Below are 14,721 nucleotides of genomic sequence, written 5' to 3' on the forward strand. Positions count from 1 at the left end.
TGGGATTAGCAATCCGGGCCCCGAGCTATTGCGCACAAAGTTGGGGCAGTGAACCCGGGCAGCGCCATTCAACGGCTACTCCCGGCCAGCACTGATTGTCAGGCAGACAATAGAGGCGCGCTGGTACAAACCGGGTCTGATGAGCTGTGTTGACCCATGGAGAGCGGCAAAGAAGAAAAAAAGTCGGCGGCCAGGTTATCTTTAATGGGTTCTCATTCTGTCTTGTCCTTTTCACCCGAAACCTGCAACATTCCAGCGATTGAGTGCCCAGGAGGCCCCTACGCGCTCGCATGCATGACAATGGCGGGCAGTGGTTATTTAACTTCTTAACGGGAACCGGCCTCACAATTGCCGGATCTTCTACAGTTAATTAGAGGCTGGTGATATCCATTAAAAAGACTTGTTAAGTGATCGGCCCCACCGACCAAATGAACCGTAGGCATTTAGAAATACTTACTTCTCATTAAAGTTGGCTGGACTCGGGTGCAGGATCACACACCAGACTATCTGTGCACATCTACTCAAAGAGCCTTTTTGCTGGCTTGCCACTAACTTTTTTAATTTGTTTTTCAAACATTACAGTACCCTTAAGTGTTAAGATTGTGGTTCTAAAACTTGCGAAAACACATGCACATACATGTTCTTACATGTAATCTCTTAATTAAATCAAACGCCAGATAGACAGACAATGGCACTTGAATCTTTCTGGAAAGGTCATATCTATTATCAAATAGCCAAATGCTTCGCGTTTTGTCCCCAAAAGACAGGCTATTTTAAGAGCAAGTCTTTCCGTTCCACACACGTACTACCCGGTATGTATGCTCTAAAGTATTTATTCATAGACGCTGTCTGTTCACACAATTTGTTCAATGCATGTTGAATTTACATTCAGATGCAATTTTTGGTGCTTACTTTAAAAAGGAAGAAAAATTAAGTGGTTCGCGTGACCCAAACTTTACATTTCTTGTGGCCGCAAGTGGAATATAATGGGTCCTTTCAAAAAATTGGGAGGCCCAACCAATCAATTTGTTTGGATTGCTCTAACCGCCCGAGCTTTGAAGCTTCAGGGCATTGGATATAATCCTCACCTAAATGCCTCGTAATCTTCACAAATATCACCCTTTTGTATGGAATATGGGGGAGAGACATAACGGAAGTAAGAATGCATGGATAATGCGGTATTTTACAACATTTCATAACTGTGAGAAATAAGTTTTCTACATGTTTTTCCTTTTTCGTTTCATGAATGAGTGCTGGGTTTAAAGACCAACAACCTACATTCTGTAGTTTTCAAGTACCATAAAAGTTTGTTATAAAATATAATAACTGAATTTCATTTCCAGAAATATTTTCTAACTATAATGTTCAAATAATCCATATCACGTGTATTGCACGTTAAATGTCATTATTTAAGTTTGTGCGGTGCTTTTTGGTGTTATCATAGTTGAGCTGATACCGTTCATAATGATGTGGCTGAAAGTGAAATACAATGTATGCTTGTTCTAAACTTAACTTCAAACTTAATTAAGGCCAGTTCATAAATCACGTGAATGCAAGTTGCGAAGCGAATCTGACGCCAGGAACGTTCACTGCGAAATTCGCTGGAGATGATCTGTGTTCCAACTTAAATTGTGAATTCGCAGAGCAACGACTTGCCTTGACGTCACAAATTTGAACCGCCCTTCATGCCTGATCTGTTTCACCTACACAGCATGCACCAACATGTGGATCACTGATTTGAATCCTAAACATAGCCGACATATTAAAGAGTAGAACCACAGGAAAGGACAATCTGACTTTCTGTAAACTGACTAACAAATCTGTCCAGCAAAATTTACACTTGTACCATCCAGCCAAGTAACCAATACAATCTCAATTTCAATGTGTTTTCCTCAAGTGTACAATTTGTAGTCCACACCCATGCGGCCACCTCTGCTGCCTGCTTGCATTTTTCCCCAACACCTGAAACCATAGGCCCTCACTCACAATAGCCAGGCTGCATATCACAGAGCCGCTCAAGCAAAAGATTATTATAATACACCTGAAAATGACCTCTGCTAGACTGGGCCACACAATGGACAATTGTCCAGAGTGTGGGGGAATGCACACTGGGAAAATGCCAAAGCTTGTTGACTTTAGGATTTGAAATCAATGCTCAATGGTATTACGAAGGGCATCTTGGCGGCTTGTGGAATTTTGCTTCGAATTACCACAACTTTTGGTTTTGGCACGCCACAATTTTTTTTCCTGGTTATAAATGTGACAAGATACCGGTAGGAATAAAATGGATATAGATTAAGGGAAAAGAGTGAATTTTTGTTCAAGTGATCAATAATTTCTGCTGAAATTGTTGTATTTTATCCAATGCTTCATTTTTGAATGGAGTTCCAACAGCTCACAAATTACATGCAATTTTAGGAAATGAATCTACCCATATTTCTTTCACATTCAACCTTTAAGCCTATACCGGTAACATACATGTCGGGTCAAACATGTGCCTAGACTTGCTGAACACTTGAATAAAATGGTAAGTCTTCCTAAGTGCTGATCAAACATTTTGATCCCAAACAACCAATTGTTGTGAACTGACAAAGGCTCTGCCTCTTTATCAGAATGTCCTGCATATTTGCACAGCAAATCATGCCCATTTATCAGCATGTGTGCGAAGTACACAAATGTTCCAGACAAGTTCTCCAACGTTATTGTCACGCAATGAAATTGAAAGGACCAAAGTGTCAAGCAAACACTGAAACTTGCATTTTGTCAAGTTGACAAAATGTCAACCATGAAATAGCTTCTATTTTAAAGCTTCAATTGTCAGTCTTGAAACAAAAGGAGTCTGCATTCCATGACCTTTTACTCAAACCCCACAAGTTCTATAATCATGGAAAAAAAAAACATCAAAACACTCAAGCTTGACCCTGGCTGCAATTTGGGAAATAATTTACGACCAACAGTCGGTCACCTCAACCACTCTTTTTTTTGATGGGGTCAGCACTGCCATAATAATAATGCCATTCCATTCCTACTTTTCCAGCTTCTGTTGTGTGTTACTTGGCCTGGTGATAATGGCAAAAACCTGTTGGCGAGGCTCAGCCATTGTGTACAGAATCATAAATAATTTTCCCCTCAAAAGGTGACTGAGGACAGGTATTCTTTTCAGCGGGCTTATAGTTTCTGAGTCAAAGCAATGGAGATTTAGGTCATAGTGCTGAAAGAGGATAGCACCACTCTTTTTAATATATGGGTTATTACCTGGGTGCAAAGTAATTTGACAATTTATTAAGAGGACCCAAGGATTATATGCAGGTCTCTAATTAAGTGTCATGCAGGAATGAAAAATATAAACTTGAACTTCAATTTGGAAATGAAAGTTCAACCAAAAAGAAATTAGGCAGAATTTGGTTACAAAGGTAGCCTACAGTCTACACTTTTCACATCACTTCAAATAAGCTGTACATCACTTAGAATATCAGGAAAAAAATCACCTGGCCCTTAATTAATCTGGCACAACTACAAAATATTGGATAGAAACTTATGAAGCTTAACCTACTTTTCCAATACAAAACAAACAAAACTCACAAACTCCTTCCTTCACCCACTCTTGTAAGCACACCTCATATTGCACCTTCACAGACCACTTCAATTTGCAGATGAGCAAGACCAGAAGTGTTTCAAGCGGTTTGTTTTGAGGTTTTGGTTAATTTATTCAGTGGATTATTTACTGGATTGGTTGGGTTCTATACAAATATGGATGTTGACTGCAAGCAAATAAAGATGAGTTTGCACACAGTTCAGTCAGCCTGGGCTGTGTTGTTTGAACATCAATTTGAACATCAATGTAGATCGAGCAAAAGAGTATGTGACAATATATAAACGGCAACTAAAGTAAGATTTGAGGCTTTGCATGGTGGCGATACTAATGAATGAAAGGTTTGTGGAAACACCATGTGGGAATAATTTCTCTTAGTTTGAGGGTCCATACAGTTTTGCATGCTATACAAGTGACTCTGCTAATTTGGTAAAATGCACCTGCTAAAGTGATCAGTTTTTCAATTTTTTGTATGCTACACAAAATTACACTCTTTCCATGATTTTCACTGTTGGCCCATAAATTAAAAAACAACTTTCCAAAGATAACAAGATACACCGAGATTACTGTGCCAGCTGCCCGCGTATCTAGGCTACTAAAAATTAATGGAGCACATCGTATTAATGCTTGCCTACATCAAGCCATCAATAATCCTTCCAGAAAATGGAGACCTCCATCGGTACCGTACATGTACAAATCAGTTGGAAAATAATTCAAAAAGCTTTTAATAAAAATATTGCATTGTGCAAAGCAGGATCCGAAATATATCATTAACGCTCAAATGCACAGCAAGAAAAGACGTGGCGCCAATTTTTTTTTCTCCCCTGCCCCACATAGGCTAATATAATCCTGTTTAATATAAAATATATAATAGATTAGACAGATTTTCCTAACCAGATCTCTGTGAGTTCCTCAACCGGTGTTTGCAAGCAGTGTTTAATCAAATTACAAACTACATCATACATGGTTTTACGATACATGTACACTGCAAAATTTACCCAGCATCAACTTTGTGTTTCAGGACAAAATGACCCCAAAAAATCATCACTTGAGATCATATATATGTGCACTCAGTACATTATCTAGTAGGAGTAGGAAGTAGCCTATCTATAGGCTAATGGTATGGATTATGCTGCCTTTCAAAATACTCTCTTCACATAATGGCACATATTGAGCACACACAAAAATTGTCAGAGAATAGCCATGGTTCCCTTTTTTTCTTAATACTCAGTGGGTTATTTTTTTAACAAAAGGTTGCCATGTTGTTCGTGCTGTTATTGTTTAGCCCATGCTGCTCAGTACCTGCACTGCAGGCAAAGTTCCACTTGCATATGTATAGTATGTTGAAGCCTGAAGGCCAGTTGGTATTTTAGGGGATTTGAGGCTTTAGCTTTGAAGTAAACAGCCCCAGCCATGTGCAGTGGGACATAAACTGATGAACAAAAACACAGCTCAATATAGGTTTATTTTGGTCACAGATGAAGACCACTACACAGAAACTCACTCCAGAATACTGTACTGGAAAAAAATACACATAGCTTTTTGTACCACCCCAAACCACCATGTTGCTCCCTATGCCCTCCAAAACTACTCTATGATTGTATGGATTTATCTGGGAGTGAATACAATGTAATACAATTACAAATATATACAATGTAATACAATGTAATACAATGTGTTAAAGAGTTTATACAGGGGTACCATACATGAAAATACAACTGAGTTTTCAATGGACAACATTAGCTGTGTACACACCATTCAAGTTTCACCTGATAAAGCCTATTATGTTTTAAGTCTACCAGAATTTTTTTTTTTTTTTTTTTACAAATTACAGTTCATCAAAAGTTCACTTTAATGTAGTAAGGGGCCCGTAGCCATCATGAAATTCAGTTTATGTGTATTCAGCGCAAATCGTTTTACATGTAAAGTTAGCTCTGTACACAAATGGTTGAAAATATAAAGCATTGAGTATTGTGCATTCCTTTCATAGAAATTCCCGAAGGGCAAAGTGTCAAATTTTTAAATGTGACATATTTCAGAGCAATATATCCATTGTGAAAATAGAATTCTTTGCCCCCCCCCCCCCCAACCCTACTGGGTACGTAAGTAATTTGTGCTGAAAGCCACACAATTGATTTCAGTTCAATCTGAAGAAATATAAATCAGAGGAAACTTCCTTTCAGCAGCAAACACTGGTAAAAAAAAAAGGTGTGACAGACTGCTACAGTCAAACTTTTAGTGTTTTTTTTTTCCATCATCTGATTTTCAATGGAATTTTTTTCACCACAAATACAACGATGACAATTTTTTGGAAAAGTTTTCTTTGAAAAGTTTGTCAATGGTGAACCATAAAATCCTCTTTGTGGAAAAGAAATGGCAAGTATACTGTAGGCCTACGTGTTCAGAGTACATGCCTTAAAAATCAGTGGAGATCATTTACACGTACATGTAATTTTGTCATATTAGCATATGGCCTACTACTACTAGGCCTACGGACGGTACATGTATCTCTCACGTACGCAATTCACACTGCTCATCAAATTTATAAATCCTTTTTATTACGATTTTCACTCTTGATATTCATCTTCAGATAAAGCATACGTGTGATTAATGACCCAATCAATGCGACACTAACACAACTAATATTGTTAAATGTTTAAGTATGTTGGGATCTTCAGGGACATGTCTGTTGATTAGGTTCTTGTCGGTGGGCTTTTGATTAAGAAGGTGCGATCGATCATCCTGTCTGGGGATGGAGAAATCAGTGGTCTGCCAGGGAAGTGAGGATGCAGGCAGCACTTTAACCCTTGGAAGTGCCTGCACATCTCTACCGACTTGGCAAGTAATATTATACACCATTCTAATGACAGCTGTATGCCTGATCAATACTCTAAGTAATTTGTTGGGGCTGCATGTACTTTCCCCCTTTTTTCTTTTATGAAGCATGCTGCATCTCATGCGTGAAACGGTAGCCTAAAGATATGCACTGAGCTGGGTTCACTAGACACTTCCATGCACACAGCTGGCAATAAATTTCAATAAGTGTGAGTGCATTTTTATGGAGTACATGATGTAAATGGCAAGGATATAAAGTTTACAATAGGCGAGGAATTTCCAAAACATAGGGCCTATGGATCATGTTAAAAACTCTGCTGAGATTAATGAATGAATATGAATAAACCAAACATTTCAGTCACAGGTAAAAGCCCATGCAAAGCAATCAGAAGACTTAAGTTTTACCCTCAAACTACATCTTAATTATTTCTCAGCTTCAAGTTCCTACACTTCCGCATATTCAATTATTTCCCTTGAATAATTCTAACCGACTTTCTGGTGATATTTTGTACAGTGGCGCCATTTTGCCCAAACCAGACATTCTTACAACAGGTGCGTAATAACCGAATAATAAAAAGTAGCCCTATCAGCCAAATTATACATCCAGCAGCCAAAAGCAAATAAACTTCATAAATCTGTCAAGTTGGTGCCATGCTCAACAAAAGTGGTTTATGCCACAAAGTGCGGTGGCTGGGCACTGCTCACTCTGGGCCAGTCAGGGACCCTTGCCTAAACACCAGTGTAGGTTTACACCCCGAGTGTGAGCAACGGTTGGCCTTCTGTGGAATAACTAAACAACCACTTCACATTATGGTCAATTTTCTCTCAGTATTTCTGTCATCGCGTGAGACCATGTGAAGGCGGCACAGATTGTTTTTATTTTAACACCCCAATGAAAAGGCCGACTTCCTCGGAAAAAGGGAAATGCAACAGATCTAGAGTACCGTACAGACTGCAGGCCTAATGTAAATGGTTTTCTCATGTTGAGTACCTTGATAAAATTTTGAATATAAATTTAACATATGTTGTACCATAGGAATGTACTGGTAGCTTTAATTTATACAATGCTAATCATGCACAAGAACATCACCTTGTTCAGAGATATTTCGTATGTTTACAGTTTAGAAAGATGCAGATCACATTTAGTGTCCTCCAAGCACGGGAAAAAAAAGACCAAATTTACATTTTACATATGGTGTAACTACATGTAAAACATTTTTGATACATACAATAACATCAATTTTTAACAAAACAAACTGCTTTGAAAATTTGTACCTATTCATTCATCAAACTCCATTACAAGAAAAGATTTGAGGCTTTTTTTAAAGTTCCAGCATAAGACTTACAGAAATCCCTTGTTTGATTTGCTTCAGCGAAGCACAAAATCTGTATGGTTTTGGGGGGCAATGGGGCCTTTGTACCAGACTGGGAGATCCACCAGGATTAGCTCAATCCCTTTTGTGTAATGGGCCTGGGAAGATATTTTGCCTGAAAGGAAGACTGGCCCGATTGGGCCGTGTTATAACTGTGATTCTTGTTACCAGTGAACACTGCCGCCTTTGTTGGGCAAAAAGTGTGTTCTGGAACCAACTGTTAGCTTTTGGGATTGCAGCGTTTTATTGCTTTCTTTTTCTTTCAGAGATGAAAAGCTTTCTCCGGGCCTGATCTGTGCCTTAAGACCCCCAATAATACACTAGTATTACCATTCTTTGCACCACTCCAACTTGTTGGGTGGGTTGGGGTGCCTTTAACTTAAAAGTTTCAGTTTACAAATTATCGGTTCTTTTCTCTCATGCATGTTATTTCAAACAGGTTCTAAGACCAATGTTCATCTAAATGCAAAAACCTTTTATACATTTACATAGAAATATATAAAATAATTCTGAATGTTTTATTGGAAAGAATATCTGTATAGAATTATGTGCAAGTTGGGGCCTTTTTTGTAAATTAACCAATTGCAAATTAAATAATGTCGCACTTGGGAGCAAGGAAACATCCAACTTAACAATCACAAACCTATTTTTCCTGCTCATCCAGCTGTCCATTAATCTGTTAACAGTGACCCAACCAAATCACTGTTGTTATTCCCCAATGTGTGTCAATCTAATCAACAATTATCACAGTCATTACATGGTGTGAAACGACCATTAAAACCTGTGCAGGGAGCACAGAAAGCCCTCTTCTGGTGCTAATAAACACTTCCACACTGTCATTATCATCACTGCTTCCCTGTGGTACACTTACCACCCATGTGTTTTGTGTACAGCTGCTCCAGACTGCTCAGTTTTTAAGCACATGTAGGTAAACAGAGATAATGACTTAAGCCAGCCTAAGCATTGTGTAAATACCCTGGAATGCAATTGGCTTTAAAGGGATTAAGGAGATTAAATGCTCCTGATAATGGAATTTAGACCTGTTGACTGACACTTCATCCCCCAGAAGCTGGATCAATGGACAAAAATCAAAATGTGCAGGAATTTATGGAGGGATAATATTAAGCCTTTGCTTTGTGTTGTCCCTGGGTGGATTGTGGGCCTGCTTCCTGTTAGAAATAAGGGGGAGATTAGGAGGAGCTGACAAGTTGATCTTTTAAAAGTTCAATACAAGTAGGTGGGTAAAATCATTTTGACTCAGAACCTGTGGTGTCAATTAAAGTGCACGAGTCAAGAGGGCAGGCGTGCATCTTGATTTTTGTTGTTGCTGTGTTGTTGTTGTGGGATTCAAGCCAGTTAAATGCTGAATGACTCTATAAAAATATTATGAACCACCAACCAATTGGTTTAAGGTGAACCACCAACCAATTATGAAAATAATCTCAACGACTATCAAACTTGCAAAGAACATAACCATAGAGCAAGATATTTTCGATTTCTTTCTTTCCTTTTTTTTTTACAGCAATTACCGTATATTGTGAGACAATAACGCACATTTGTCCAACACGCACTCGTAACTTTTAATAATTTTACTTTTTCATTGTACATAAACTGCATACATGTACAAGCAGTGGTGCTCTTTTTTGGCAATTCCGTTGGCTAGATGGCAACATGGTTTCGGTTTTTGGGCAGCCTGTGTTTTGGGGGGCAATTACCAATTCAACAGGCTCCCCTTGCCCCCTATGGTCCATTGTGACACACCCAGGAGCTGCATGCCACAAGGGATGACTCAGGAATGCACAAAGAAAAGATGAAAGGGATGAGGATGCACCAATCTATACCCAATCTATAAGGACCGCTAAATGGACTATTGATTAATGGGCATGTTCATATGGGATTTACTCCCTTTATAGATTGGGGCAGCAGTTCCTGCTCTCAGAAATAATTGAACAGTTTGGGTACTTGTAATTACAGCCATTCCAAGAAAAAACTCAACTAGTCAAGCCAGGGCGAATTTGGAGAAACACATGATATGATGTCAATGAACAGATGAGTATGAGGAATTGAGGTATCCCAATCTTTTTAGAATATTTCCCCCCTAAATGCACTGTGTACACGTACATGAGACCGCAAATTTCATTTAACCATGTGGCCCAACTTTAAAACGGACAAAATCCAAATGACCTGCCTGTACAGTCTTGTGAAGATAAAATTTACCGACACATGAATCAAAACTTAAAAAAAAAAACATTTAAATGATACATGAGTTCAAGTCTCTTACACCAGATGGTTCGGCAATCACATTGGGTTCTCCCTTTGAGTGGTGTATTATGTGTAATTACGTTGTCTACAGACTGTAACTGAACCGGTACCTCATCAGCGGTGCATGGCCTGGCAAGATTGCTTTTGAAAAACTGAATTGAAAAGGTCTGGATCTTGGTTGTCGGCCTCATCCGAATAACACGCTACGGCTGGCGATAAAAACACACGTTTCAGCAAGCCCTATAGCCAAGTACATGTTGGACATGGCCTAAAGCCAGTCACCGGAAAAGATCAAGTGGATCACAATACAGCCTCTACTGATCTCTTAAAGACTTGATTGCCACTGACAAAACATTAGCAAGGAAGAGCGATAATTATACCAGAACAGCCGGGAAGACTTAACGATGATTTTTCACGTGTCATTGTCTAGCAAATGCTGCCCACTCACTTTTTTTAACTGATAATGGCTGGTAATTGGAGAGGCGAGTAGTAGCCAAAGGCTGGATGTTCAGTGAAGATATTTGTTAACACTGTTTACAGATAAGGATGAGTGACTCACTGCTAAAGACTGTATTCATCAACAGAAAGCAACAGCTACCAACAGAAAGCAACAGCTACCATGGCCTGCTCTACCATTGTGCACCAATACCAATGCTGTGGTCCTATTGTTACCATTTTATTGTGTGGGGAAGGTTAAAAAACATGAGTAACTTCTCAGACACTCTTTTGACCACTTTTTTTTTCTCAAAATGTGACGACAATGATCTAAACAGGAATGACGTTTCCACTAAGTAATTCATGGTTTTTTAATGAGGAGAAAATTTGCTTCTTGAGTTCATCTCAACAAAGAGTAGGAACTTTTGAAAGGATTAAGCATGTTTAAATCTTTCTCTCTTATTTGCAAAGAAAGAAGGAAAAAACCACTTTAAGAATTGATATATTTGAGTGAAAAATCGCTCTATCCGTCTGAAACTACTCCTACTTTATGTACATGTACATGTAGGAACAACACAATTCAGAGCGCAGTTTATTCATTTGAATAGATAAGGTTTTCACTATAAAAATGTGTAGTTTGACAAAATTGATTCAATCGAAATAGAGTGATTTTCACTCTAAAATCTTCTGGTACAGGTACCTTGTTTTACTTTTGAAAATAAAAGGGTGCCATGCACTGAAACATTCTTAATGTGTCACCAACTGTTCACTGAACAACAGACCAAAAATCCTCATTATTTATGAGGGTATTAAATATCCATATAAAACCCTCGCCCACGTATTTTCGGATTGAGTTTTGCGGTTTTTGGTTTATTTCTTTCCCGTAATAGGCCTATATAATTTGACTTCGCGAAGCCGGTCACCAATGACTCTTGGAGGGGAGTCAAATTGACTCTGTTTTATACTATAGTCCACTTTACTCTTCAAGAGAGTAAGGGGCCATTTAACCTGTTTGACGAGTCATTTGACACCAACGACTCTGGGAAGGGAGTCAAATTGACTCTATAGGCCTATTATAGTCAACCTACTCTTTTAAGAGTAACGGGCCATTTACTCTGTTTGACGAGTCATTTGACTCAGATTTGGCTTTGAGTGTAGCCTATTTCAACTTGCCATCAGAGTATTTTAACATACCTTTGAAGTCGTCAGCATGTGAGGACAACAAGAACTCCAGGTAATCCACGTTGGTCTGTATGGCTTTCCTGAAGTCATCTTCTGATTGTTGCTGCAACAATTCCTCCATCCGCCGAGTGCAACAAGTTGTGTCTCGCTGGCACACTTTCAGCCCTGCTCCTGTTTTTTAAATTATTAAAGTTGGAGTGAAGAAAAGATGAATTGGACTTATACATTTGTATGTTGGTTTTTGTTATTGGACTTATACATTTCGTTAATGCAGTGTCATGGATAAACGATCTCAATAAAATTAAAAGTCTGAAAATTGTTTGCAGTTTTGGGCCCTCTCCCTATGTGGTGCATGGCCTCACTGAAATGAGAGAAAAATCATCAATTGGAATAAAAGTTTACCATTAAATGTATTGATCCTGAGTATGTAAAACTCATTTGTGTTCACTTTTGCAAAAACAAATTTACCCTGAAAATTTGAATATATATATATTTTTTTACAGTGAAATATTCATCGAGGTTTTTCTTATTAACTCAAAACTCAAAAACAACAACTTTCTGAAAACAACAGATTCACAATGTCAATCAATAATTTTGGTAAGAGTTTTGTTTCTGGACTGGCACTTAAAATACAAAATCTCCAGTCTGGTACTCTACTGTATACCAGATGGGCTGTGTGTGCTCAAAATTGTTGTAGACCTAAACTTAGTTTTAAAATTGTGTAGGAGCCTATAGTGTACAAACAAATATAACCTTTATAGATTGGTAACAATGTTTTGTTACTTCACGAAATGAATTCAAAGTCCAAACTTTTCATGAGGACTAGCCCTCTCATGCCCTATTCCAGTTCAAGGGTGTTTGATTTGGGTTATCATGCGTGGGGAGCTGTTCACCCTAATATTACAAAAGAAAATGTCATGTCAACAATAAATGTGGTTTGATAAATTAATATTTAATCTCAAGTTCACATACTTTCGGTTAGACTTTGTCAAGCTGAGTGTGGGCATTTAGATAATTTGAAGAAGTCTCTTGGTTTATCGGCGCAATATGATGAAACGGTGGAGTGTTTATTCTAGTGTCGGTCAGAATTTCCAAATTTAGCCTGTGACCCGTTTCCATTCAATTGTACACAAAATTTATGAAGATCTGAGGAATTTTAAAATTGCAGAAAAGAAAATCCCCTGTATGAGCTTTTGTCGCTTTGATTTTTCTGTAACAATCATTATTCTAGATGTGTGTAGGCTGATTTCAACTACAAAATCTGAAACTGCAGTGTTGCTGTGGTTAGTTTTGTAAACCCTAGGTTTAATATCAAAACTAAACTTTCCAGACGTGATTAAAAGAAAATTGTAAGCCTACTAGTACTAGCCTGACATTTTTTTTATGATAAATAACAGCTCCTAAATTATACTCATGCGACATTTGACAAATTTGTAATTGTTGAATTGTGCATTATGATAATATAGTGCTGAAAGAATTGGAGTATGAAACGTGAAGAACTTTTGGGGAAAAACGTAATTGTGACAAAAGTAAATGCTTATTGCTGGCAGGAACATTACAATAAAAAAATGTGAATTTTCAGGGGAAGCATGAAATTTTCTTAAACTTTAGTGTCAACACAAACATGACAAAAAGTATACTCAAGAGTTTTAACATGTTAAAAGTTTACAATTTTGACATCAAGTTTAATATATTAACATGTTCAGACATTTTCATACTCAAATTCTCACACAGTAAGTTCAAACACAGTCAAAAAAGTCAAGTGCCTACCTGAAATTGGATTTTCTGGCGTGTCCACATCCCGTGCAAACTGCAAACTTGTGAAAATGTTTCGAACGTTCTCGCAAGTCGGCCGCTCCAATTGCGATAAAACTCCATCGCCGACAAGCAACAACAGTCCGAACCAAAAGAGAAGAAATCTCTGATAATCCACGCTACTTTCCATAATTCCTTGGAGGAAAATTGTCTCGGTCCAAGAAACTGAGGAGTTTCCAGAAAACTGAGGAGTTTTCTACCGACGTTGGCAGACGACACAGCCAAGCGCGTTTGCTTTTATGTTGACACTAAAAATGACAGCAACTTTTCACGCAAAACTGCAATGGTGATGTCGAGTCAATCAAGTGAGCATTTTTGACCGTCCCATGCTTTATAAATACTACGGTTTTCCGGAGTGGTGATGCCGAATATCGATTAAAATGATGACCAACGTATTTCCAGAGGATGTCACCGTATTCAAATTAGAAAAATCCGGTAGAGAAAAGCAACCATGAATACAGGAAAAGTTGGTCCGCCGGCACAACCCGCGTGTTTCGTTTGTAACTTCCGTCTGTATTGCGTGCGTGCACGTACTGTTTCTGCACGTTAAAATTTGCAGAATCTCCCATTGCAACATGCACAAAAAGCGAGCAGACGATTGTGCTAGCAGTTTCCCATTCAGTGACGTGTGGTGAGTGTGGGTGGCCTATCTCACGTGTGATTGGTGCGTTCCGCACGGACGCACAGCAAAGAGGACTTTTTCAGACATTTTTTTTCTCTTCCAGGTTGATTCGTTGACAGTTAATTTCGGCCTCATTAATTTATCACTGGAAGAACAAGTTGTCAAAATACTGGATTTTATATCACAGGACAACTTATTAACCATTTACTGAAATTATACATATTTAGGGTAAGGGTTCCGAAATTGGCAGTTTTGAAATTTAACTCGTTCCTTGATTCGCCCATGGTGGCACGGTGTGATTTCTAATAATTCAAGAAAAAAATGGTACAAGCTTAAATATATTCCTTTTTTATGAATTGCGTTGGAGCTCATGATGTGCAGTTCATTATGTGTCACTTTGCTTGTTTATATTCTGTCTCGTTTTTGATAAAGTCGAAGGAAATTAGTCGCTAGTCCGTTGAAATTTAGAAAAAAAATCATAGACCGCAAACAATTTTTCTAATCATGCGAGTCGCTGCGCGATTTCGCTTACCTTCACGACTGGCTGAGCAAATTAAATACACACAGCCTAGCCCACGTCATCACTTTCATTTGGCATTCTTAAG

At 38.3% G+C, this 14,721-nt stretch overlaps 1 protein-coding gene across 1 annotated transcript in view; it reads right to left on the bottom strand.

Annotated features, from left to right (window-relative positions):
- LOC119723553 (glypican-5-like) overlaps window positions 1–14,129 on the bottom strand; it is a 42,624-nt gene extending 28,495 nt beyond the window's left edge. Inside the window, exons 1-2 of the mRNA XM_038194263.1 lie at window positions 13,450–14,129; window positions 11,692–11,850 (exon numbers count right to left, since the gene is read on the bottom strand). Coding sequence (XP_038050191.1) covers window positions 11,692–11,850; window positions 13,450–13,624 — 334 coding nt within the window. The 5' untranslated portion in view covers window positions 13,625–14,129. The remainder of the gene's footprint in view (window positions 1–11,691; window positions 11,851–13,449) is intronic.
- Between the last annotated feature and the right edge of the window lie 592 nt (window positions 14,130–14,721).

The sequence above is a fragment of the Patiria miniata genome, unplaced genomic scaffold, assembly GCF_015706575.1.
Source record: "Patiria miniata isolate m_02_andy unplaced genomic scaffold, ASM1570657v1 HiC_scaffold_17, whole genome shotgun sequence".
Taxonomy (NCBI): Eukaryota; Metazoa; Echinodermata; class Asteroidea; order Valvatida; family Asterinidae; genus Patiria; species Patiria miniata.